The 27,387-nt window shown below is 43.1% G+C and overlaps 1 protein-coding gene across 1 annotated transcript; it reads right to left on the reverse strand.

The window, feature by feature from the left end:
- Positions 1–224: 224 nt before the first annotated feature.
- Positions 225–24,394, reverse strand: LOC308420136 (uncharacterized protein C4orf17; the record flags this gene model as incomplete). The annotated part of the gene is made up of 9 exons (XM_080916045.1): positions 24,256–24,394; positions 17,592–17,681; positions 12,872–13,084; positions 8,318–8,382; positions 6,363–6,506; positions 4,579–4,660; positions 3,409–3,616; positions 1,683–1,726; positions 225–397 (listed from the first exon to the last, which is right to left on the reverse strand). Exons 2-9 carry the CDS (start codon positions 17,662–17,664, stop codon positions 225–227), a joined length of 1,002 nt encoding a protein of 333 aa, XP_080772171.1. The 5' UTR covers positions 17,665–17,681; positions 24,256–24,394.
- Between the last annotated feature and the right edge of the window lie 2,993 nt (positions 24,395–27,387).

The following is a 27,387-nucleotide window of genomic DNA, read 5'->3' on the forward strand; positions in this document are numbered from 1 at the left end:
AGGACATGGCATTTAAATAATCACATTTATTCTACAAATACTAAAACTACAAGTAGAAATAGTCTTCGTTAATATTTATTTCTAGCCTTATGTGTTTTTGAGACTTACGTGTGCCACCACATAGAGGACTGTTTAGCTATTTTTAAAAGGATTTTGATGTTCTGTCAGTGTGAAGCCCATCTTTGTGAAAGAGCCACCTAGTGTCCATTTCTCCCTTTGCTGTGTTAAGGGACAGATGCTCCTGGAGGGCTGTAGCCTTGTAGACTCCTTGCTGACAGTGCTCTTGCTGATCTGCTCTCCTGACTGGTGGGCCTGAGAGGAGACTTCGGATTGCTGAAATATTCTGTAACAGGTATTTTATTCTTGTTTCTTCTTATAAACAACGGTGCCTCAGCCCCTAAAATAGAAAAAAAAAAAAAAAAAATCCAAATAAGATCATAGTCCAAAGACTGAATATAATATCTGCCTTGTTCTATTATTGAATGGTGTGGGGTTAAGGACAAAACAAACACACGGGGGTTAGATGAATCCAGGGTCATAACAGTCTATATGTCTTTACCTCGCTCTCCTTCAGTGAGATTTTGTGCTCACATATGAGACCTTAGAGATGTTGGTGGGAATGATTTAGACTTGGTGATGTGAGAGGGTATTGGGGCAATGATTGGACCAGCGAGATAATAGGACCTGTTATCCCAGCTGGTGAAACAAAAGCACAGACGAGCATCTAAGAACAACCTAACTGCATTCCTTAGACTTCAAACCCTATACCATCATACCTAGCTCAGCGCAGGTCTGGAGATGCTGAATGCCAACCGTGGAATCTGGAGATTCTTATTTAAAAGTTTGTGTGCCTAGGTGGAGCAAATCTATGTGTGGACTGTCAGGGAGACTTACAGTTGAATAAAATGTCATAACTATGGTCCTCGGGTGAGGAATCAGAGGGGAGGCCAGAGGCAGGTTTGCTTTCCTAGTCTAACAATGTATGCTACTCACATATATAGCCACTTTGGAGGTTGGTAAACTCCACGGGCAAGCAACAGGGTATAGGGAACCCTAAGGAATTCTACTGAATATACCTCTCATTTCTGGTCAAGGGAAACTTAGAGAATCAAAACAGGTTTGTTGTTGTTGTTGTTGTTTATTTGAGGCCTGAAGATACACTTGACATTTGCTCTGTTATCTTCCAAAGAAGCCACTGTTGGACTATTTAGGACTAATGTAGGGCTTCCTAGGACCATTGAGTCTCCCTGGTCTAGACTGCAGGCTGGTACTGGGCTTCTGCCTCCTGGGTACCTGTTTGGAATTGATGAGGCTGTATTCTTTTCTATGGCCAATTTTCTTTATGGTGAAACCATTCAGATCCATGACAGTTGGATCCAGTTAAGTTGTACAGAGTTAACCTGTAAAAGCGCTGTCTCTGTGTGGGTCAGCAGTCTTGTCCAGTGCACAGATGTAAGCACCTGCACCTCCTATGCCTGACTGTGTTTTCAGGGTGTTTTGTTCCCAAAGACAAGTTTCTGTCAGATTCATCTCAGTGCAAACCAAGCAGATGCACTTCTGAGGAGTAGGAGCTGGAAACCACTGCCGAACCTCACTGGTTTTCCTTTAAAAGCATAGATCAGCACCTACTGATTTCCTTCTACCATCTGCAATTACCACAGTACAATAAAACTGTACTTAACCTTGTGATGCCACCTTGCTTCTTGCAGATCCTTGAGTTGTCATTCTAAATCAATTGGAGAAAGAAAAACAATTTGAGAAAGCAATAGACTGTTGTGTCACCAAGCTAATAGGGGCTTTCTTAAACACGGCGTCCCCAATGCTTGCTTTAAATACTTAACCAACGGTAAGTTAGCTTTGAGCGAATATCTAGCAGGCCTATAATAAGCCACTCACCGAAGAGATCAGTTCTTACCATACCCTACTTTCTGACTCTGTGAATACGTAACGGTGCAGACAAGTGAGAAGGTGTGCCTTTTAAAGTAGCGTGCTGTTTTTATCGTATCATTTCTGTGACTTCACATTTAACCCAACCTTTAAACTTTTAATTTTAGGCCCACAACATTTTCTTTCCCAGCCTAACACATATCCCTTCAACATACCATGCACAGATCTCTGTCTCCTTTGTTGTTTGTGTTTTCCAGACATCTTGCTGTGTTGTTCAGGGGGGATTTAAATTTGCAAAATTCTTGCTTCATCTCCTCAGAGCTGAAATTACAGATGTGTACCACCACACCAGGCTCTGCTTCCTTTTTTATTACAATTGCACACTTTAAGATATACTTTCTTTAAAATAGTTTCCGTAGCTTAGTAATTATTTTCCCCTCTGGAGCTTCCCAGGAATTTATCGGTGAGAATCAATTGAGGCAATTTATTTTTATCCTCAGGGCTTTACATTAAAATCATTCCCCTATAACAGTCGCACTTAACAAAATATACAAAATATACCTGACGCTAACAATAGCTTTGATTTCTGTTATGTTTGCTTATTTAAACCTTTTAAAAGCCTGTTGGGGCTGGAAAGATGGTTCAATGGTTAAGAAAGCTCACAGACTTATAAAGGCCCCAAGTCTGGTTCTCAGCACGCATACCAAGAGGCTCACAATCTCTTATGACTCAGCTGATGCCCTCTTCCCTTGTTCGTGCACGCAAGTGTGCATTCTCTCTCTCTCTCTCTCTCTCTCTCTCTCTCTCTCTCTCTCTCTCTCTCTCTCTCTCTCTCTCTCTCTCTCAGTGGAAAGGGCATTTTCCTAAAAAAAGAAAAGTTATGATTATCCAAAGAACACAACCTTTGCCGAAACGTTCTAAGCAGTGGAACTGAGAACAACTTTGTCACTCTGTGTGCAAACGAAAGACAACAATTTCATATGCGCAGCCTCCACAGCTGAGAGAGAAAACAAGGAAGCGTGCAGTCTGTAGTTACAGAGGTCCCCTGGTGGCTTCTAGATGTGGTCACCTGGGTGGCTTTGGTATTTAATCACTTGGTGGTTTCCGTTAGCATTTTGTCTAAGCTCCGCCCCATCGTTGCCTGGCAACAGCCAGGCACGCCTGACTCACTATTAAAGGAGCTGCTTACCCTCTTCCTCTCTCTCTTGCTCTCTCTCTTGCTCTTGCCCTCTTTCTCCTCCTCTCTCCCCATTCCCTTCCCCTCCCCCTCCAAGTGCTCATGGCCGACCTCTACTTCTCTGCTCTCTGTCTTCCTCTGCCTTTACTACCCTCTGAACTCCCCTGCCCAGGCCCTGAAAAAACTCTATTCTATCCCGTACCATCAGTGGCTAGTCCCTCAGGCGCTAGCATGGGCCCGCCGAGGCATCCATCCCCTTTCCCCATACCTGACTACATCTCCATCGAACATCTCTTTCCCCTCTTTATCTTTTTATAAACACGCCCGTTTCTGTGTCTAATCACCTGTGTGGCTGATAGTCTTCCCTAGATCCAGGCAGCGCTTTCAGTTTCGCATGTGAGTTTTGCGGCGGTTTGGCTGCGGTGGGCATTGCAGAGGTGAGCGGCTTCCTGCGCTCCGCTGCTGGTTCCGCTGGGGCGTTCGTTCTGTGGCCCGTCAGCAGGTTTACCTCAGCTAGTTCAGAATGAATCAGAGCTGACACCCACTCCTTTTCTGATTTGGAAAAAAAAGAACAGAAAAGGTCACTGCTGTTATTGTCACATTGACCAGAAGCACGTCATCGTCACACATTTGTGTCGCTTCAGTTTCCGTTGTGACCTGTGCATGGGTTCACATGCATCCGAATCCCCTCACACAGACACGGCCACAAAAATATACACACATACACATATTTTTAAAAGGAGGTGTAATTTGGATAATTTATTAAATGTCACATTCTTTTAAAAGCACCCCGTCCCAAAAAGAGAAAATTGCCCCCAAGTACTTTTTAATTAAAATGTAGTCTTGAACTCTATAGCAAGGCACTATTTTTCCAAAATGCTCCCCATTATCAAAGCACGTCCCCCAGACGAACGTCCCCGGTCAGTATTACCCGGAAACTTGTTACAAAAGCAGATTCTTGGAGCCCCTGTAGGAGGCTTTGGCTCAGTTTGATGATCAGCTAGTTTGAGGATATCTGCTGTGTGGATTGCCCTGCTTGGGAACGGTGTTTTCATCACACAAACCAGGGAAGCCCAAAGGAGGCCAAGAGACCACTGGGCCATTAGCCAAGATGAAGTAATCATAGCTATTAGGAGTCTGGAACGTGGAAGGCCATGCGGCTGCCATGTACACTAAAGGAAGGAAAGGGGCCTGTGCTCAGATTTCACAGCAGGCCTGGGGATGTGTTTCTGGAGAGCCCGGGGTTCTGCAGAGCATGCAGGAGCTGCTGAAAACGGCCTTAGCTGAGAATACACGGCTATTCCTATTACACAGTATTTCCTATTACGCTAATGAATTCTGTTTGAGATACACTACGTTGATTACCTGAAGAGCCAGCATATAGGCCTACAAGGACTCTGGTAAAGAGCTCTGGGCAATTATTTGCAAATGGCAGATAGAAAGCTGAGTTTGGCATATTCATCATCTGACAATGACTTGAGGTTGATACCTATAAATGACTGTCTTAACCTTACCTTTGGTACTTGCTTGCAGCAGCCAGTCCAGAACCTCTGTCAGAGAGTCGGTATGTAAAATGTCACAGAGCTTTGCCAGGACCTGACAGGAAACATTAGAGTCACAGCGTGAGGAAGTGCATGGTACCAGGCCCACACGGTTGCCTTCTTTTTCCTTAGAATCTCATCTCCCCACAAGGCACTCTGTGTACACAATACTCTGGGACCCTTTTCAAAAGTGCAAAGGGGGTCAAAGAAACCATCATCAATACAAAGGATGTTTGCTGTCTGTGAGGATCACTCATTGCAGGAAGTAGACCCCCTGTGGAGGCTTGAGGTAGGGTGGGTATTAGAGGCTCTAGCAGGAATCTGTTGGTCACAGAAATCACCCACCCGTTTGGCTGTTCCTCTCTTTAGTGTGTCTCAGAAGGATGTGAATCGAGCTAGAGGTGCCTCAGTTCTATGAATACAGCCTTGACCAATTGGGGCAGGAATCAAAATCTCTTCAGTTGGTGAGAAACAAGGTTTGAGGTTCTGGGAGGGAATTTTGTTTGCTCAACTTTTTTTTTCCCTGCAGCTAATGACTTTCCTCTGTCACACTGTCCTTCCCTTTTGAGGAACGGATCTCCATGAGAGCATTTTACAGATGGTGTTTCACTGTCACCAGTGTGCAGGTTTCTACTGAGAAGTCAGTCGTCACGGTTGCATCCTGTGCAATGTGTCTTCTCTTTTTCAGCAGTTAGACTGCAGTACTGAGAAGGGACCTACTCTGAGTATATCTTTCTTAGGTTTAAGTCCCTGTCAACTTGAGGAGAATACTAGCCTCGAACTCTCTCCATAATTTATGTTCTTTAATCTGTACTGCTTCTGAGACTCCTGTTACACAAATATGTAAATACTCCATATATTCTCATGGCTCTCTAAGGCCTGTTTACATTTGTGTATGTACTTAAGTTTGGATAGATTTTAGTTGCTCATGTTTAAATGTGTTAATATTTAAGTATCTGGAGAGAGACAGACAGACAGACAGACAGATAGAGAGAGTACGTGCATACATGTGCGTGTGTACAGGAATGTGTGCACATGTGGAAGCCAAAGGTTGACCCTGTGAATCTTGCTCAGTCACCTTCCACAGGTATAGTATTACAGTAGCTCCATTCTTCAGGTGTGAAATTTCTGGGTCTCATCTGACTACTGGTGACTGAAACACCTCTCTGCACTCTGCGATGTGTGATTGACAGCCAGAAGTTCCCAGGAACTGTTCCTTCCTTCATTCTCCTCAGCTGCCTCTGTGCAGGGAAAAGCTAATATTGTCCCAAAGACTCAGTGGGGCCCTTTGCATATTCATGGATCTTGTTCCCTACATTGACTTCTTCAGTGTCTTATTTTACTAATTTCAGCCACCTCAGCGTTTTCAAACTCTAAGCCCTTTCCCAGGCAGTGACACCCTCTGCACTGAGGGTGCCTCTTCTCTGTAGCATGAATGTACCCTAGCAGGCTGAGTTGGGTGTAATGAGCGCCCTAGTTGCATGGGTCAAGAAGCTGTCCTGTCGGTTGCCAAATACCTATGATTTACAGCGGAGGCTATCCTGAGCAAATCTACCGTCTTGTAAACAGTGTCATACCCCTGTGACACTATTCTCCGGTGTGTGCACATGCGAGCATGTGTCTGTGTGTGTGTGCCTGTGTGTACATGAGTGTGTGCACGTGTATGCATATGTGTGTAATCTGTATGTGTGTGTGTGTGTGCGTGTGCGTGTGATCATGCTGTTTCTAAACTGAGGATTGAGGAAACCTGATCTCACCTTTATCTCCTGATCCAGGTAGTTTGGTATGCGCACAGTGTTTTCCTTCCTATCGATCTTGGGACTCATCACATCCGAGGACTGGGAGGCAGCTGCAGAGTACATCCTTGAGGATACTAGTGGCCTTTTAGCTTTATATCCATCCTAAATCAAATATGCTGTATGATTGGCATGCAATTTTACATTTGTAATTTCTACATAAATTAAATGCAAAACTAATAAGATACTTTTAGCTTAGTTTACATTTTAAAAATTATCCCCCCCCCCATGTGGTGTGTGTGTGTGTGTGTGTGTGTGTGTGTGTATTTGAGAGTTTGCTTGCACAGGAACATGGCACGGTACATGTTTGGTCACAGGACAACTTTCAGGATGCAGTTCTTGCTTTATACCCTGTGAGCCCTGGGTGTCTACCTCAGGTCATCAGCGTTGGCAGCAGGTGCCTTTACACACAGACCCATCTCACATGCCAGAGAAACATTTTTCTTGAAGAAGAGAACCACAAAAGCAAAGCAGTGTTAATACTTTAAAGTGCCCTTTAAGCTCTACCAAACATTGTGTTTACAGACAAAGCACATGGAAACATAGCTTTGGTTGAAATCACTTAAAGCTCTTGATTGAACTCAAGATAATAGTTTAAATGGTGAGTGTGGAATCTTTTTGTATACTGTTTTCCAGGCAGCTATGAACTCCTTCAAAATTAGGTTTTGAGTTGGGAAGCTGTTATCACCGGAAAAGTGAGATCTGTGTTGTGTCTATGAAGAGACTTCACTAAGTGAGCATCCTCCTTCTGCTAAGAGCTGGAGACTTAGAATTAGGGACTAATTTCCTTCTCTTTATTAGGTGAAGAAGCAATGGAAATGCCTGTGGTGGGGTGAGCTAGAAATACAGCCTGCAGTTTAAGCAACAATAACAACACAAGATGAGAACAAAAGCCTTTGATCTCTGTGTCTGTTCCAGGAAAGGATTTTCCACCACCTTCAGCTGAGTTTGATGTTGACCAGCAAACCAAGTATGATGGTTTGAGGATGCACGGCCCAGGGGGTGGCACTATTAGGAGGTGTGGCCTCGTTGGAGTAGGTGTGTCCCTGTGGGTATTGGCTTTAATACCCTAGTCCTAGCTTCCTGGAGGCTAGTCTTCTAGCAACCTTCAGATGAAGATGTAGAACTTTCAGTTCCTTCTGCACCATGCCTGCCTAGATACTGCTGGGCCCCTGCCTTGATGATACTGGACTGAACCTCTGAACCTGTAAGCCAGCCCTGATTAAATGTTGTCCTTTAAGAGTTGTCTTGATCATGGTGTCTGTTCACACCAGTAAAACCCTAACTAAGACACCAAACTAATGAACTGATGAGTCAACTTGGACTTGAGATGACCAGAATGAAAAAGACAAGTCGAACTGCAGGCAGCTATAAGAGGAAAGGGGGGTGGAAGGGGGACAAGGGCAGAAGCATATAAAGACTCTGTGTCCTCATTGTAGCTTGGTAAGAATGAATGCCCATCAACAGGTGACTTCAACCTGAGAGGTAATCGAGTCCCTTGGCATTAAGAATCAACATAACAACTTTGGTAGATCTTAGAATAATCTTACTGAGTGAAACCTAATCTTGAAACAGAACTTGCATGTGGTCACAATTACATAAAAATTAAAAAGTTTGTGCCACCTTAGCGACTCGGAGCAGATCAACATTTGTCTTTGGGGTGCTCCTGAGGAAACCCATTGATTAGTAGATGCGCACACTCTCCTATTTTGGGAACTGCTTCCATGGGAGAGGGGGGCGTGTGTGTATTTGTCAGAGTGCACCAGACTGTATATTTGAGATGTAAACTTGTTCTATCTCATTAGCTATGCTTTAACAGAGCTGTAAAATGCTGTGAGGGAGACTTGGGAGGAGTGCTGTGACAATGGAGTGCGGGAAGTCAGAGTGAGCCACAGAGCTCACTGTTTGCTCTTTACCTTAGTATTCCCCAAGGGACGGTCTCTGGAAGCTTTGAAGTACTGATTGGTTTTTCTAAATGGCTCTGAAAGAAATTGGGAAAATACATTTAAATGAAGCCAAACAATTTCGTACATGCTTTATGTATTAGTTGCTAAATAGCCTAGTCTGTCTAAACTGAAATTGAGATCAGCTCTGACCTGTGTGTGCATGTGAGGAAACCTGTGGTATAAAGCTGGGCATAATAATGTTATACAAGTTTCTATGTTTCTAAAAATTATATTGATTCTATTCCCAGCATAAGATGAAGACAAACTGCAAACTAAGCTACCTTCCTCCCTCCCTCCCTCCCTCCCTTTCTCCCTCCCTCCCTTTCTCCCTCCCTCCCTCCCTCCCTTTCTTCCCCTTGTCCTATCTTGTTCTCACACCACCACCCAGGGTGACCTGTGAAGCTCCTGATTCAGCTTCCCAGGCGACAGAACTGCAGGTCTCTTCCAGAAGTCCTGGCTACGCCAAGGTCTCTTGATTCGGTGAAACGGACGGTAAAAGCAGAATCTAACTGTGTGCCTCCTATCCACGGCCCTGTCACTCCTGCTTCATAGACAATGTGTGTGTGTTGTTTGCCCAGGAGACAGAAGATCTGTTGGGCTATAGTTGTATTCTTTATCTGTCTCTTATCTTCCAGCCCTCTTGCTCATCTGTGATCTAACTAAATCCCTCTCAGCCTGAAATCATCCACAGCTTTGCTTGGCTTCCTTTCTACTGACATGAAGATATGCCTTTTCTAAGCAAAGCCATAGTTATGCACCATAGTTAAAAAATTAAACTTTTCTCAAAAAGAAGGAAGGTCAAATGGGGAAGCCTCAGTCCTTCTGAGAAAAAAAATCGAGTATTCATTATATATTATTACGTAACCAATTTTGTGACCTATATTATTTTATAAAATAAATTAATTAATAAAAAGCCATACTATTTTTAAAAAGTAAACTTTTTGTGTACAATGCCCATAGTAATTAAATTCATCAGTTCTGTCTGAAGAAAGATTGTTACCTTCTGGTAATGAACAATGTTCTGTCTGGTGACTGTGTTCAGGTAATGCTCCTTTCCAAAGAAACCTACTTTGTCTTAAGACAAAATTTAAGTAATATAAGGAACTGAGCATGCATCACCTTGGAAGGACTTGGGTAAAAACTTTTGTCTTGAGATATAGAAATCATATTGATGACCTGACCCAACCTAGAATTGCCTAGGAAGAGTCTCAGTAAGGAATTTTCTAGAGCAGGTTGGCTGTGTGCATATCTATGAGGCATTGTCTTGATGTCTTAGTTGATGTGGGATGGCCTAGCCTGATAGTGGGCAGAACCATTCCCTGGTTTGGTCACTGAACTCTATCATATCAAAAAAGCTAGCTGATTTATTGCTGGGTCTTCAGTTCTATTCCATTGATCAACCTGTCTGTCACTATACCAATACCAGGCTGTTTTAATCACTATTGCTCCGTAGTACAGCTTAAGGTCAGGGATGGTGATTCCTCCAGAAGTCTTTTATTGTTAAGAATTGTTTTTGCTATCCTGAAATTTTGTTTTTTTCATATGAAATTGAGAATTGTTCTTTCCAGGTCTGTGAAGAATTGTGTTAGAATTTTGATAGGGATTGCATTGAATCTGTAGATTGGTTTTGGTAGAATGGGCATTTTTACTATGTTAATCCTGCCAATCCATGAGCATGGGAGATCTTTCCATTTTCTGAGGTCTTCTTTGGTTTCTTTCTTGAGAGACCTGAAGCTCTTTTCATACAGATCTTTCACTTGCTTGGTTAGAGTCACACCAAGATACTTGATATTATTTGTGACAATTGTGAAGGGTGATGTTTCCCTCTTTTCTTTTTCAGATGGTTGATCATTTATATAAAGGAAGACTACTGATTTGTTTAGTTAATTTCATATATACCCACTTTGCTGAAGTTGTGTATAAGTTCTCTGGTATGATTTTGGGGGTCTCTTATATATATTGTCATATCATCAGCAAATAGTGATACCTTGACTTCTTCTTTGCCAATTGGTATCCCCTTGATTTCCTTTTGTTGTCTTATTGCTCTAGCTAGAACTTTGAGTACTATATTGAATAGATACAAAAAGAGTGGGCAGCCATAAGCAGAAGGGCCCCAGTGAGGATGCTTCAATCCCACTTGGGAGGGAGAAGAAATCAATCACAGGAGGCAGAGGGAAGGAGGGACCTGGGTGGGAGAGGAGAGGGGGAGGGGAAGGAGGAACAGGATCAGGTATGGGGGTAGAGAGAGACAGGAGAGAAGCCCTGCAGAATGAATGGAAACATGCAACCTTAAGGGGGGAAGGGGGGAGTACCTGACAGCTGGGAGGTGAGAGACCCTCAGGACTCAAAGGGAGGGACCTTAGATAAAATGCCAACAGTGGGGAGAGGGAGCTTGTAGAGCCCACCTCCAGGAGAAAGGGCATCAAGTGTAGAGATGGGGTGGCCATCCCACAGTCAAAAACTCTGACCCAGAATTGTTCCTATCTGAAAGAACTTCAGGGACAAAAATGGAGATGAGACCAAGGGAAAGGAGGTCCAGTGACCTGTCCAATTTGGAATCTATCTCAAGGGGAGGCTCCAAGGCCAGACGCTATTACTGATGATATGGTGTGCTTACAGACAAGAAACTAACATGGTCATCCTCTGAGAGGCCCAACAAATAGCTGGCTGAGACAGATGCAGATACTTACACTCAACCATTGAACTGAAGTTGGGGATCCCCCGTGGTTGAATTAGGGAAAGGCTGGAAAAAGCTGAGGAGGAGGGCGACCCCATAGGAAGACCAGCAGTGTCAACTAACCTGGACCCCTGAGATCTCTCAGACACTGAGCTACCAACCAGCATGCACAAGCTGGTCTGAGCCCTTTAACACATATTCCACAGAAGACTGCCTAGTCTGGTCTTAGTGGGAGAAGATGCACCTAACTCTCTGAGGCTCCAGGGAATGGGGAAGCCTGGCAGGGCAGGGGGAATATCCTCTTGGAAATGGGGGAGGAGGAATGGGATGAGAAACTGTGGGAGGGAGGACCAGGAGGGGGCAATGACTGGACTGTAAAATACAAGTAATAATAATAATAATAATAATAATAATAATAATAATAATAATAATAGGCTAGCTGAGTACTAACAGGGTGTTCTCTCTCAGCGCCTGACTGCAGATGTCACGTGACCGGCCATCTCAAGCTCTTCCTACTCTGACCGACCCCGGCAGTGATGGATTGTAACCAAGAATTGTGACCTATACCAAACCCCCTTTCCCCTAATCTGCTTTTTCTCGAACTATTCAGTCACAACAACAAACAAAAGTAGCACCAAGGAAGTAAGGTTGTTTCTGTGGTAAAACTGACTCTGCTAAAGGCTAGAGAGATGGCGGCTGGGTGGAACTGGGTTCAGTTCCAGCGTGCAGTGGTGGCTAATGGCTCTCTGTAATTCCAGGTCCCCAGGATCTGATGCCCTCTTTTGACCCACTTCTGAACCAGGCACAGAGGTGTGTATGTAGGCAAGATGTTCAAACATATTCAACAAAATAAATAAAAAAAACCCAGAAGTTTAAACTGAGCATGTTGCTGTTATACTTTTGGATTATTTTGTGGGAAGAATGTGGAAGCTTCTGATGTGTTTGTTGATCAAGGAAAGCCACTGAATGTGCTGCAGACAGCTTTCTGGTCGACTCTAGCGGGAGCTTGGAAGACAGTAAGCATTATCAATGCATTTATCCATCTACCAAAGACTAGCCTGTGCATGTGGGCCAGAGGGAAAAATAAGTGTGTCATGGGAACAAAATACACTGTCACACAGTCCATGTACGGATGGAGAGGAGCATCCTGTGGGAAGGTAAACCACCTTTCCATCCCTGTTGTGTTCACCGGACCCACCTTTTTGTCTGTCCGGCTTTGTAATCGGTGCTGCACACTCATGTCTGAGATCCCTCAACTAGTTTGTCATTTTTCTCATCACACTGAGCAAACATCTGTCAGAAGCATGTTAGAGGAGGACAGACTTATTCTGGCTCATGGTTTGAGGTTATTCATCCATCCTTGTTGGAAGGCTTAACAGAGGGAGTATGAGGTAGCTGTGGAGTCAGGAAGCAGAGAAGGCGGAGGACCATGTTCAGCAGCTTTCTTTCTTCCTTCCCTATCTCTATTCCGCCTGGGATGTCCAGTGTGTGCAGTGGTGCCATCCTCATTCCCCGCTCACCCACATTCTCCAGAAACGCCCTCCTCCACATATGCAGAGCTGTGCCTTCCAAATCCAGTTGAGAGCTGAGACTTGTAATCAGACATCACACTTATCTAAAGATTGGGCACTACACTCACCGTATCTGGCCTGGACACAATAATAAAAATAATTAATAATAACAATAGTATTTGTTAACAATAATGTCTCGCTGGATGGTGGTTAGAGGACTGTGAACTGTCTGGGGTGGATAGCCTAGCTCAGAAGTTGTAGCTATTTAGATCAGGTTTCTTTCCAGTTGTTTGCACAAGGCCTGAGAACACATTCCGTTTCTTTGGAGGGGCTCACCAGAGTGAGGCCTTGCGGGCGCTTTGATTTGGGCTGGTGATAGTCCTCGGACATCCGGGCTCTCTAGGGGTGCGGTGCTTGGTGGGTTACCGAATTTTGTTAATGGTGTCTCATTCCTCTGTGAAGGGCTTGGCTGGTCGGAGCAGCACAACATTCTGAGAGGTATATCATCATCATCATCGTTCACCGTGCAGATTGGGATGTTGTTCAAACCTGGAAGGACAGGGGGAGCCATTTATTTGTCTGCTGACAAACCTGTTTGAAACTTACCCATCATGCACTGTTTCCTAATGTTCTTATCTTTTCCCAGCACTTCTTACTAGTCTTATTAAACGTTTGTAAACTCCTTGTAGGAGCCGCATTAGGCTATGAGCTTTATGGTGGGGGTTTGGCCCCCTCTTTGTTTTTACTGCCCATGACTAGTACCTACTCCAGTGCCTTGCAGAAACCTGGGGTCTTTGGTGGTTAAATGAATGGCTGGATAAGACTACCAGCCATTTTATTTGGTCATATACGCCAAACTTTACTAATAGTAACTGTCTGTCTTACAGACAGTATCATGTTTTCTTTATATTTTAGACACTAGAGTAGTGATTAGCCCAGGTGCACAGTAAAAAAATTGGATACCAAATTAAATATAGGCAATTTTACACACACACATCTGCTGAAACCCCTGATTTCTCTTTTAATTTGCCTTTAAAAAGAAAGCATGCAGTTCATGAATTGTGCATGTTGGAGGGTCTTCACGAGTACAGCCCTTCCTTCTCCTATTTCCTTCCTTCTCCTTTTTCCCATATCCACACATAAATGTGCACACGTGGGAATCTCACACCAGACAGAATGTGAAAAAGTTCCGATTCCATCGACTCAGAAGTTAGGAAAGAACTGCTTTTAGAAGGTGCCAAGGACAGACAGAACAGTTTGAGACTCCAAGGAGACAGGGCGAGCCTGAAAATGTGTGGAAGAGCCATGAATTCGACCAGCAGCAAAAGAGGACCCATCCTGCAGCTCAGGGGAGGGCTCAGGAACTGAACTGCAGAGATATCACACCCACTATGGGCAGTCCAGTTTCCGCTGAGGGGGTTATAATGGCTCCCTTGTCTGAGAGCCAAGCAACAGCTCTGTCCTCACATCCTTAGTCTCTGATTGAGATTCAGTCTCTAAGGAGACAGGGTTGTTGTTTTGGGTTTCTTGTTTTGTTCTGGGTTGTTTTGTTTTTGTTTTTTGATCTTTATGTCCAGTGCAACTGTTTCCTTAATGGATGACTGTATCTTAACAATTAGAAATTATTAAGAAAATGCATTCTATTTATTCTGTTTTGGTTTTCTGTTGCAGTAATAAAATACCATAACCAAAAACTTAGCTGAAAAAAAAAAAACTGCTTGTTTGGTTTAAGCATCCACGTCACAGTGCATCGTGGAATGGAAGTCAGAGCAGAGCTACAGGATGGAGCCTAGAGGCAGAACAGAATCAGAGGTCATCCCTCCCACTGGCCTGAGAATTTACTGCTGGTTCTTAGTCTCAGGCTAAGGCTTCTCTGTCTGAAAATTTCCTTTTGGCTGAAGGGAGCTTTCACGCACAACAAAGCCCTAAACTCCACCCGAATGCCTGGCTGATGAAAGTCACAAGAAGATAAAGTTTTTACCTGGAATTGAGAACCCCATAAAAGGGCCCTGCTCTCCCTTGTGGCCTCTGTGACATCTGTGTGGCATGGTCACCCTCACCTTCCTGCTTAATTCTGCCTCCCTTGTTTTCTTCACAGGTGTTGCTCCGCAAGGCACTTCCAAATAAAGCTTCTTGTTACAAATTCCCAGATCAGTATCCTCAGAGAACCTAATTTAAGAAGACTTCTCTAGAGAAAAATCTAGGGCACTATGCCAAAATAACACAGGACTGTCTAGACTGAGGATATGGGGGCCTAGGAAGTCTTTTGAAGTGATGTTTAAACTAATATATGAAAGACAAGAAACAGTGATTAATGGGTGAGTTTTCTGCCCGGAGAAAGTATGTGTGAAAAGCCAGAACTTGCCAAGGGATTGCTACATCTTCAAGGAACTCAGATAAACCTACAAGGTGTGTGCGTGTGGGGGTGGAGAGCTGTGAAGTGAGTTGAGGAGACAGAGACACATACAGGATTAGACATCATTGTCCTAAACACTTCTGGGGGATTCTAGCAGGAGGCCCGAATGCACACCATGGCACTGTAAGTGTGATTCTTGTGGTGCTGTCATGGAGAATAGATTAGGTGAAAGCAACGGATTTATTTTTCAGCCTCAAGACCTTCCTGATTATGTTTGTCAGTTTTTTTTCAAAATGAGGACAATGATTTGCATGAGGCAGGGAGGCAGCCAGAATGCAGGGTGCTGACAAGGGCTCAGAGGCGAGGATGAGAGAACCCTGAGTGCACAGATACATCCCTTCCGGCTGGGGTGCAATGCAAGTTTCTTAGCGTGGTACTCAGCACATCTGCAGCCTGTGACCACTTTCCCACAGGTACTCTAGACAAGTCTACCTTCTGCTTTGTTTGTTGAGGCTCTTTCCCTTCACCTCCCTTGACATCTACATGACAACAGCACAGACACTGTTGCTACCTGGCTCTGCCTGTAGACTCCCGTCAAGTGTTGGTTGAAAAAATGAGTAGATGGTTGTATGACTGAGTGATTAACAAAAGGATGGATACCGAGATTTAAACGCCACATCTCTGTCGATGACTCCGAAATGTGCACCTACCGTTGCACCTTCTGAGACCAGTCTTGGGTTCCCACTCAGGCAGGCTGTTACCACTGGGTGCTGGGAACGCTGTCTGCCTCACTGAACCCAATACCAAGTTTGACTAGAATGTGGTCTCTGTAAGCTTGTTGGCTTTTGCTCCGTCCAGAATACAAGTGAAACTGTAGAGATACAAGTGAGAAGGCCCCAGTGTCTCCCCTCAGCTCCCCTGTTTCACCAGAGGCCGCATAGTTTTCTGCAACCTTACAATGTAGGGTTAACCTGATGGCCGTAGGCAGCGGAGCAGCCCAGGCCTATGTCATGTCTCCTCCACACTTTGTCCCAGCTGGTCACCATGCCTTTTTTTTTTTCTGTGAACATCCTCTCCAGCCTAACTTTCTATGGTTACTTAGCTACCATCGTATGTGGTTTGATAGGATTGGCAGTCTCTAATTCTCTTTATTCCCTGGCTCTGCCCCATCCATCAACAGATGGTTCATTTTTTTTTTTTTTTTTATGAAATTTTTTTTCTTTAGGAATACAACTCATTTTCATCGATTGGGGGTCATTTTGCACTATTGATGTCTGCCTTCTGCTCAGTTTCTGGATGTTCTTTTCCACGTTGGCACCTTTCCCTTCACTTCCCGTGTCCGCATACTTAGCCACAACATAGTGCTATTGTTATCAGGCTCAGCCTGCATCCTCACTCCAAGTCACTTATTGAGGAAGCAAGATGAGTCTCAGGGAAGGATGTGAGAGACTAACGATTAACCCACCAGCTGAGGTGGCTTTTGTGGGTGGTGTCCCACAGTTACCTCATCTGGAATGGACTGCCTGGCTCACTGTATCTAGTACCAGCAGTTGTTTGGTTTTCCATGTACTTCATAATCCTGAGAAATCTGCCTCTAGAACCATTTCTCCCTATAGCTCACATACTTGTAGAAAGTATATATGCTTTTATTTCTTCAGTATAAGAGAAGATGCTACCAGTGTCGAATTTCCAAGGGGCTTGCTACAGAAAGTTAAATAAGCAAACCGGGAAGGAAGGAGAGGAGGGAAGGGAGGCAGGCGAAGAGGAAGAGAAGAGAAGAAGAAAGGAAGGAGAGATAAAATATATACAAGGCCCTGGGCTCCTTACCCACCATATGTACATATATATGCACATAAATGTACTTCCCTAGGGCTGATGTTTAAATCCCAGCATGGGTGCTGTGATGGCTATTCTTGTCTGTCAACTTGACCACATCTGGAATGAACTATAACTCAAGAATGGCTGGCCACACCTATGAAGATTTTTTTGTTTGTTGTTTTTACTGTAGCTGTTTTGTTTTAATTGGATCATTTGAAGTGGGAAGATCTACTTTTAATCCGGATCTTTGAGGTAGGAAGATGCATGTCTAATCTAGGCCACACCTTCTGCTGGAAGCCTATTTAAAGGACCTGGAAGAAGGAAGCTCTCTCTTTGCCTGCTTTATCCTGCACTTGCTCACAAGTTTACCTGGTTGTAAAACATATATATTATTCTGGTATAAACTAAAGACTGGCTGAGACATCCAAACAGTTACTGGATCCTCCATTGTTAGATAGCCATTGCTGGGTTAGCTGGACCATAGCCTGTAAGTCATTCTAATAAATTCCATTCAGCTAGATGACAGATAGATGATAGACAGATAGATAGGAGAAGAAAGATTGATTGGTACATTCTATAAGTTCTGTTACTCTAGAGAACCCTGACTAACACAGGTATGAAAGTAGCTAAGATATTAAAATACTCTTAAGTCACTGCCACCTTGAGCTCCCGGGCTCTGAGTACTTTGGTCATTTCCTCAGGCCCCTATCCCAGCACAAGCAATCAGTGGACTAAAGGTGCCTACAGACGTCTATTCTACCGGCACTAGGACCTAGCTCCTGGCATTTTACCACCTGACTTTACCAATGGCTAAATATTTTAAGTAAAAGTTACAGTTATGCATGGAAGAGAAAAGCATCTGAGTAGCCGAGGCCCCATTACCTTGGATGTGGCAAACTCTTCTGGGATGAGGCGTGTGCCTGACTAAATAGCAGCCTTCGTTTCTCTCTGTCATGTGTCTGGCTTTGTACTCTGGGGGAAGAGAAGAGGTTGAAGATGTAAGGATAGGGTTCATGGCCTCTTGGTTTCCCCTCTCTGCCATTGCCACAAAAGTTCTTGAGATCTAACTTGATTGGCCTCACAGATGGGCTTCAGCCTTGAAATCACAAAATGAGAATCATCCCGAGAAAAGTTCCTTGACAGTCATTTGTCTATCAAATATTTTTCCATCCTTGCATTGAATTATTTCTTATGTTAAAACAATATGAGGATAACAATAAACAAATGAGCAAGAGGGATGATGGGCACTTGTTCTGTTGTCAAATCAAACTTTTATAAGCATATTAGGTCTGAACAGAATATACGTTCCCCTGGGGGAAAAACTGTAGTCCTTATGAAAAATGAACTTTGTTCTAGTTTTCATTGTGTTTAAGATCACTATTGTCTTATGAGCAAATTATTTACATGACTAGTATTTATTTTAATGATTAAATTAGGCTTTTAAAATACTGTATCTGCAAAAATATTTTAAATTAGCTTTATATAAGAAACCTTCATATTGTTTCTGTAATAAATCCAGATTTTCAATTTTATATCATTCTTCAAATGAATACTGATACCCAAGAGAGTAAACGCTGGGAAAATGACCTCACGTGCTCAGCTGGTCAGCTGTACAACGTTTGCTAAGCTGTTTGTAGCACTCAGTGATAGCAAATGTTCTTCTATCACTAATTAGCATCAGTCACACACCACAGGTCTAAAAATAAATGCAATTTTAAATGACGCGCTGCTCTTGAAATCCAAGAAAGGTATTTTTGCTACATGTTGTATATTTTCTATATTATAATGGAAACCTTGTTCATCATACCAGAACTGGCAAAGAGACATTTTCACTGACATTTATTTTTTCTGGTCAAAATATTATGTAGTACCATATATGTCCAACTAATTGAACTTGAATGTAGGATGATATTGAACATGTGTAGTTTATTGAAATATTTTATTTATTTCATATACTGGTGTATACGTGTATGTATAAGAGTGGGTTTGTGCATACTGCATATGTGCACGTGCAGGCAACAGTGCATTCTTTCCTTCCACCATGGATCAAGAGATCCATCTCAGATCATTAGGCTCGTACAGCAAGTATTTCTACCCACTGAGTCATCTCACCAGGCCACATCAATATCTTATTATACTTTACCAACCTATTCAAGTTTTTCAACGTATATTTCTAGACTGTGTGGTGTATAAATTACCAGCCATGTTACCAGAAAACACTTTTAAGAATCTCATCTTGTGTGTGTGTGTGTGTGTGTGTGTGTGTGTGTGTGTGTTTCAGTTAGCTTTAACTCTCAGCTTGACACAGCACGGAGTCACCTGAGGAAGGGAGTCTTAATTGATGTGTTTTCCAGATCCAGCTGGCCTGTGGGCATGTTTGTGGGGGATTGTCACAATTGCTAATGTTGTAGAAGGCCCAGCCCTCTGTGGATGGTACCATTTCCTGATAGGTGGTCCTGGGACTGCATAAGAAGGTAGGTTCTGTCATTGTAATAAAATACCGTGACTAAACACAACTCAAGGAGGAAAGGTTTTATTTCAATTCACCATTGCTCAGGTCACCCGCCTTCATGACAGTCATAGCAGTAACTCTAATAAGGAAGGAAGCTGGAGGCAGGAACTGAAAACAGGGGCCATGGAAAAATGCTACTTTTAGGCTTGGTCTCTCAGGCTTGCTCAGCCTGCTTTTTAAAATACATCCTCCGATCACCTGCTCAGGGGTGATACTACCCACAGTGACTGGGCTCTCACTCATCAATCCCTTCTTAAGAAAACATGTGACCCTAACCAAGCAAGTGAAAGATCTGTATGACAAGAACTTCAAGTCTCTGAAGAAGGAAATTGAAGAAGACCTCAGAAGGTGGAAAGATGTTCATGGATTGGCAGAATTAATTTAGTAAAAATGGCCATCTTGCCTAAAGCAATCTACAGATTCAATGAAATCTCCATCAAAATTCCAACTCAATTTTTCATAAAGTTAGAAAGAATTTGCAAATTCATTTGGAATAGTAAAAAAAAAACTCAGGATAGCAAAAACTATTCTCAACAATAAAAAAACTTCCAGGGGAATCACCATCTCTGACCTCAAGTTGTACTACTACAGATCAATTGTGATAAAATCCACATGGTATTAGTACAGAGACAGGCAGGTAGATCAATGGAATAGAATTGAAGACACAGAAATAAACCCACACACCTATAGTCACTTGATCTTTGACAAATGAGCTGAAAACATTCAATGGAAAAAGGACAGCCTCTTCAACAAATGGCGCTAGTTCAACTGGTAGTCAGCATGCAGAAGAATGCAAATCAATTCTTTTTTATCTCCTTGCACAAAGCTCAAGTCCAAGTGGATCAAAGACCTCCACATAAAACCAGGTACACTGAAACTAGTAGAACAGAAAGTGAGAAAGAGCTTAGAACACATAGGCACAGGGGAAAATTTCCTGAACAGAATGCCAATGGTTTATGCTCTAAGATCAAGAATCAACAAATAGGACCTCATGAAATTTCAAAGCTTCTATAAGGCAAAAGACACTGTCAGGAGGACAAAATGGCAACCAACAGATTTGAAAATATCTTTACCAATTCTACATTTGATAAGGGCTAGTATCCAATATATACAAAAAAACTCAAGAAGTTAGACTCTAGAGAATCAAATAATTTTATTAAAAAATGGGGTACAGAGCTAAACAAAGAATTCTCAACTGAGAAATATTAAATGGCTGAGAATCACCTAAAGAAATGTTCAATATCCCTAGTCATCAGGGAAATGCAAATCAAAACAACCCTAAGATTCTACCTCATACCCATCAGAATGGCTAAGATAAAAAACTCAGATGATGAGATGCTCTCGAGGATGTGGAGAAAGAGGAACAGTCTTCCACTGTTGCTAGGGTTGTAAGCTGGTACAACCACTCTGGAAATCAGTCTGGTTGTTCCTCAGAAAATTGGACATAGTACTACCTGAGGACTCAGCTATACCGCTCCTGGGCATATACCCAAAAGAAGCTCCAATATCTAACAAGGACACATGTTCCACCATGTTCACAGCAGCCTTATTTATAATAACTAGAAGCTGAAAAGAACTCAGATGCCCTTCAACAGAGGAATGGATACAGAAATTGTGGTACATTTATACAATGGAGTACTACTCAGCTATTAAAAACAATGACTACCCAAAATTCCTAGGCAAATGGATGGAACTTGAAGCTATCATCCTGAGTGAGGTTACCCCATCACAAAAGAACACTCATGGTATGTACTTACTAATAAGTGTATACTAGCCTAAAAAGCTCAGAATACCCAAGAAACAATTCACAGATTTTATGAAGCTCAAAAAGAAGGAAGACCAGAAGGTGGATGCCTCAGGTCTTCTTAGAAAGGAGAACAAAACACTCATGGGAGGAAATAAAGGGACAAATAGAGAAGCAGGGATTGGAGAAAAGATCATCCAGAGACTGCCTCACTTGGGGATCTATCCTATATTCAGCTACTAAACCCACACACAATTGCTGATGTCAAGTAATGCTTACTGGCAGGAACATAATATGAATGCCTCCTCAGAGGCTCTGCCAGAGCCATACTGATACACAGGAGGATGCTTGCAGCTAAACATCGGACTGAACATGGGGACCCCAATGAAGGAGGTAGAGAAAGGACTGAATGATCTGAAAGGGTCTGACCTCATGGGAAGAATAACAATATCAACTAACCAAACCCACCACAGCTCCCAGAGACTAAAACATCAACCAATGAGTTCCCATGGAGAGACCCATGGCCCCAGGTGCATATGCAGCAGAGGACAGCATTCTCTGGCATCAGTGGAAGGAGAGGCCTTTGTTCCAGCAAAAGCTCATTCTCCCAGGGTAGGGGAACGCCAAGGTGCTGAGGTGGGAGAGGGTGGTTGGGAGAGGGAGCACCTTCATGGAGGCAATAGGAGGGGGAGGGGTGATTGGGGGAAAGGGGATAACATCTGAAATGTAAATACTGAGAATGCCCAATAATTAAAAAAGAAAGAAAGGAAGGAAGGAAGGAAAGAAAGAAAGAAAGAAAGAAAGAAAGAAAGAAAGAGAAAGAAAGAAAGAAAGAAAGAAAGAAAGAAAAGAAAGAAAGAAAGGAAAGAAAGGAAAGAAAGAAAAAGATCCTAGAGACTTGCCCACAGCTTGATCTTATGGAAACATTTTCTCAATTGAGGTTTCCTTCTCTCAGATGATTCTAGCTTGTGTCAAGTTGACATAAAAGTAGTCAGCATAATAGGTCTGTAAGCAAACCAGTAAGCAATGACCTCCATTGTTCTGTTGTGATTGTTTTGTCTATAAAGTGAGTGCCTTGCCTGGACAGAATGCTGTCTGGAGTGGCAAGCAGGCCTGCCTCCAAGTTCCTGCTTGAGCTCCTGGTATGGCTCTCCTCAAGGACAGACACTGGACTCTAAACCGAAACAGACCCTTCCTTCCCCCATGTTGTTTTTGGCCATGAGCTTTGTTATAGCTACAGGATGAAACTAGGATGTCATTCTAAAATTATTTTAGGTTAGAGAAATTATACTTAAATATTAAACTATCCTTACTTAACATAATTAGTACATTTTGTTATAACCCTTTATGGTAATATCACAAGGAGGATTAATTCGCATCTCTTTGTATAGTCAAAATATAACACTATTTTACGGAGACAGAACCTCACTAGTAGCCCAGGCTGCCCTAGAACTCACAATACTTAAGCCTTTGGTGTGCTGGGATCCTAAGTGTCTACCACACCAGAGCTATAGTCAAACTTGACATTTAGTCTTCCAATGTGGGTTCTTTGGTTCAAACAAGCAAGTAAGTTCACTTTTAATCTACAGTACAGAAGAGGAATTCAAGCTTGTTGGGGAGGGGAAATAACCAGGGATGAAAATAGGGATCAGCACGGACTAGTTAACTGATTTTCCAGGTTCACATTTGCTCATCTTCAATCTATTAAAACTGACTTAAATGTCAATAGGAACGTCCAGTTTTTCTCCTTGACCCATCTGCCCCACTGAGTTCATTAGGTCAGTTTAAAGAGATGTTGTCCAGGAATTTGGGCATAACAGATAAACTGGAAAACAATATAGTGTTTATTCTTCTCTTCAGAAGAACTGTGGAAGGGTCTGGGACTCATTTCACTCCTCCTAAGGACATGCTGTGTGCCTGGTCTGAGAAGGTTGGTCAGATGTCATGTTCTGGGTGCTGAGTGCTTAGAGAGTGAAGTAAACATTTTGTTCAGATCTATCACTAAAGTTTTTGTAGAGTCTGAGCTATACACACAGAATTCTTGTGCCCCACAAAATCATTCTGTTGGTATCTATGACATATGGTGTCATATGATCATATGAGGAGATGGAATCTTCAGAAGGTATTTAGATCATGACGGTGGAGTCCTCAAAGACTGCCATGGAAAAGGTCCCAGCGAGCCACCTTACCACTCACATGCTGAGATGACACTGACCAAAGGCCAGACAGTTGGCTCTCACCAGCCTGAGAATCTGCTGATGCTTTCATGTTAGACTTCACAGCTTCCAGAAGAATGAGAAAATAACTTCCCGTTGTTTATAACCTGCCCTGCTTATGGTATTTTGTTATATCTACTTAAATGGGTTAAGACCATGTTCTTTGAAAGTCCAATGGAAATTTACATTTTTGGAAATGCAGTTGACTAATAAACTAAGGTTGTACTTTAAATTATTTTAGCAAGTGAACTAATAAAAAATAAATAGAAATAACTTAAACCAGAAGAGAAGCAAACTCATGCTCCTTTGCCCTAATCATGACCCCACTTTCCTCCTCCCCCTCATGCTAATGTCACTGCTGGGAGAACCCTCCTGTGTTTATGAAAGCTCTTTCTGGAGCCGTGAATCTGTTTAGAGCTGCATTTTTCCTTTCAAAGTTTTACGTTATAGCAGATAACAAGTCTGAATGATAACTTCCTAAGGATTACAAACTCATATGAAATGAAAGTATGGTAATCCTCAGTTTACATACATTAAGAAAAACAAGTTTAACATAAAAAGGACGTTCTTAATTTTTATTATTTTATGGATATGAATGTTTTCCTTGCATGTGTGTGCCCCGTGTACATGTACACTGGAGGCCAGAAGATTCCCTGGGACTGAAACTATAGACAGTTGTAAGCCATGTGACTGCTGGGAGCAGAAACCGTGTCCTCTGAAAGGACAGCTTTTGTGCTCAGCTGCTGAGCCGCTGCTCCAGCCCTGAGCACACATTTTAAGTTACTTAGTTACTGGGTAAATATCTTTACTGGGAAATCAGAAATGAGATTCCCAATAAAAAGACTGTATCTTCTTTGCTGAACTCAGTATTAGAGGTGTTTGTTAATGCCAAACTGACTGACGTGCACCATGGTATGATCACTTTTACACACGAGCTGTGAATTAGTTCCCAAGTAACATGTAGAATCCTGTGATGCATAATGGGGAGGGGGGAAGCAGGAGGGAGGGAGGAGGAGGGAGAGAGAGAGATGTGAGGAGCCACACATTCATTTCCAGTACTTCACAGATACTCACACATGCTAGAGAAGACAATCGCCAGGTTCTTTTCCATGTCAGATGGTCACACAGAGCACACAGAGGCACCTATCTCAAATCATGGGAAGCAAATACTAAAAACTACCAGCTGTGGCGTCAGTGACTCTGGCTTGCAAAAGTGGCACTCATAGGCTGTGGTTCCAGCCAGTCTAGTCCAGTTAGCACCAGCAATGGAGAGTGGGCTAGAACATAACCTTGTTCTGTACTAGCTTTCTATTAAGAGTAAGATGATTTGTAGACACACAAGAACTTTTTAGCTATTTTTAGCTCTTACTATGTATGTGTTACAAAATGTGCCTAAGATTCCTTCACTAGGCAAGCAAACCCAGGAGACGTCCCGAGAGAAAAATCGCTGAGCTCTGTTCATACTCTACTCTGAGATGTTCTCACTGCTGTCATGTTGCAAGGAAAATATGAAAACCGTGTGAGAATTTTATTGCACACCAGTCATCGTTCCAAACTCTACAGCTGGGGAGATGACTCAGCACTTAAGAGCATTTGCTGCTTTTGCCAAGGACTCAGAGTCATTTCCCCAGGACCTACACTAGGCAGCTCAAAACTATCTAAATTCCAATTTTAGGTTATCTAAAGTCTTCTGGCTTCCACAGTTCTTCATGCACGCGACGCACACCCATGCATCCAGGCAAACTTCATATATTAAATAAATAAATTAATTAACAGAAGTTTCAAAGATACTTATGAGAGCAAAATTTCCTTTCTTGTGGTCTCCTGAATCTACCCATGTACCAGTAAATTGTCAAATTCTATTTAAAATAAGGAAAACGCAATCCTCCAAAGAGAAGGACTGGGAAAAATAAAATAAAACCAAACAGTTAATGTTATTCAGAAAGATGCCCTGCCCATTTGCATAAAATATTAATACCCTTAAGTTCATAGAACATGGGCTTACAAAGAGCACACCAAGAAAGGAACAGCTGAGAGTCACGTGGGTGGTCATCTTGCACAGCTGTCCCTGTGGCTTCTTCTCATACAGGAATCACTGTTCTGAGCACACACTTTGTCCAAGAGGAGTCCTAACAACTCCTTGTTGTAATCCCATTGTCTTGTCTACCTTCTAACCCTACTCCAGCCTTGTCTACCTTCTAACCCGTTTCTTCTTTAAAGTACTCTTCACAGCACCCACTCCTCACTGCTTTTTGTTTGAAAACATGTCACTTCTCCCTGGCTCCTTTCAATAGGATGTCATCGACAAGTATGCCTTGATTTACCCTGGTGTTTTCGTCTTTCCTGTTGTGTGTACACCCCTGGTATAAACTTGGTAATGGCTGTTAAATGGGCTAGCAATTTCCCCCCACAGAGTAAACGTCTCTATGGATAGCGTGGAGCTGTTAGTACGATCCCTCAGAGTAAATGACTAACTTTAAAAGATCTTTTCCCCCCATGACTTATTTGGTTTTTGTATGCCTTAAAAAACAATTTTGAGACGCATAGGTAAGCATACCTAAAATGTTAGCAAACTTTTCTAATGACTTGTAGAAAATTATACCTGAGAACAGTTTTTAAAGCAGATAAATCAACTGATAGGAACTCAGGTCTGCCGATGTCCTTCCAGACTCATTAGGTCTCGGCTGAGTTTCTGTTATTTCCTTAAATCTCTGGACTTAAGGAGATTTCACCGGTGGAAGCAGCCGACTGTCTGCTGCCTTAAAAAGGGCAAAGCTGTGTCTCCCCCGACTCTCACTCCAAAGAGCCCAGGCGCCTGCCTCCCTGGTTGAGAGGAGGTAACACACAGCTTAGCAACGGAATAGCATTCTGGGAAATCTAAGTTCTAGAACTCTGCAGCAGCCATTGCTCCCAGGCCTTCTAGTTGCATAGCTTCCCTGTCTTAGCGCAGAGCATCTCTTCCCGTCTTCAGATGTATGGTGGATGCCCTGCGGATCTAAGGAAAAGAGAAGAAGAAAAGGGAGAAAGACAGCACCGTGCTTGTTATGTGACATAAACAGCTCACTGGACAGCGATGCTGCCGGTGGGGATGGTGGGAAGGCTTCGGTCATTGTGAAAGGGTACCGTTCGATTCTCAGAAGTGGGAAGAGGAGGTCTTAAAGGATCAGCGTGGAGGAAAAGGATAATAGAGTACCTCTAACTGGAAAGAACAGGGCCAGTGAAGCAAGGAACCGGTCAGGGCAGAAGGAGGGGGGAGCGGCGCTGTGGGGAAGGCATGGTGGAAAACAAAACAGAACACATCCGGACGTAATAAGACTGTTCATAGCAAACGATTAGGAAAGCACTGGGCTTTCAACTAAATCTGAATGTCAAGTTGGAGTTAGAAGTGATTGTTTGAAAATGTTCTGTGCCCGAGCTGCCTCCAAAACAAACACAAGCATCTTCCGAGTTCTGGGGCTTGGAGATAGGATCTTGCACATGCTAAACATGTACTCGATCGTGAGATAAGAAGCCTTGCTCTGGGGCGAGCTTCGGTTTGCTTCTTAGGATGCAACAGGGAGCGGTTTTTGTTTCTTTTCTGTTTTTGCTTTGTTTTGATTTTGCACACCTCTTCTCACGCAAAGAGGGAGTTTTCTTCACTGGGAGAGAGCTGCTATTCAAGTCTAAGTTTAATCATCCTTCTCTTTTTTTGGACACCCGCACAAGACCCTTCAAAGATCCTGAGGAGTTAAATAAAGTCTTTTGGTTTTTACTTATGTAAGATGTTTCTAGAGAGGGTTGGGGAGATGGCTCTGTTGGTACAGTGCTTGCCACGCAAGCATGAGAACAGGTCCCCAGCACCCACATAAAAAGCCAGGTGCCGAATACCCTGCCTGCAATCCTAGTTCTGCCTGTGGAAGGGCGGACCCAGGGGCGCGACTAGTTGAGGAATCTGTGAGCTCTCCTTTCTGTGAGACTTTGTGTTGGAGAATAGTGTTGAATTTTCAGACCGTTTTTCCATGCCTGCTGCAACCAGCCTTACAGCATTGCTATCCCCTCTGGGATGTGGGGGTGGCCAGGGATGGAGGGGCGTGGCTGGGGATGGGGGGTAGCAGTGGCTGGTAGGCTACACAACTGGGCAAGGACCAGGCTATGGTGATTGCACAGGGGTTCCCGGGTTCAAAGCTGGCGTTACTTCAGTATTGGCCAGGAGTCTTCCGAGATCAT

Source organism: Micromys minutus (genome assembly GCF_963924665.1).
Source record: "Micromys minutus genome assembly, chromosome: 4".
NCBI lineage: Eukaryota > Metazoa > Chordata > Mammalia > Rodentia > Muridae > Micromys > Micromys minutus.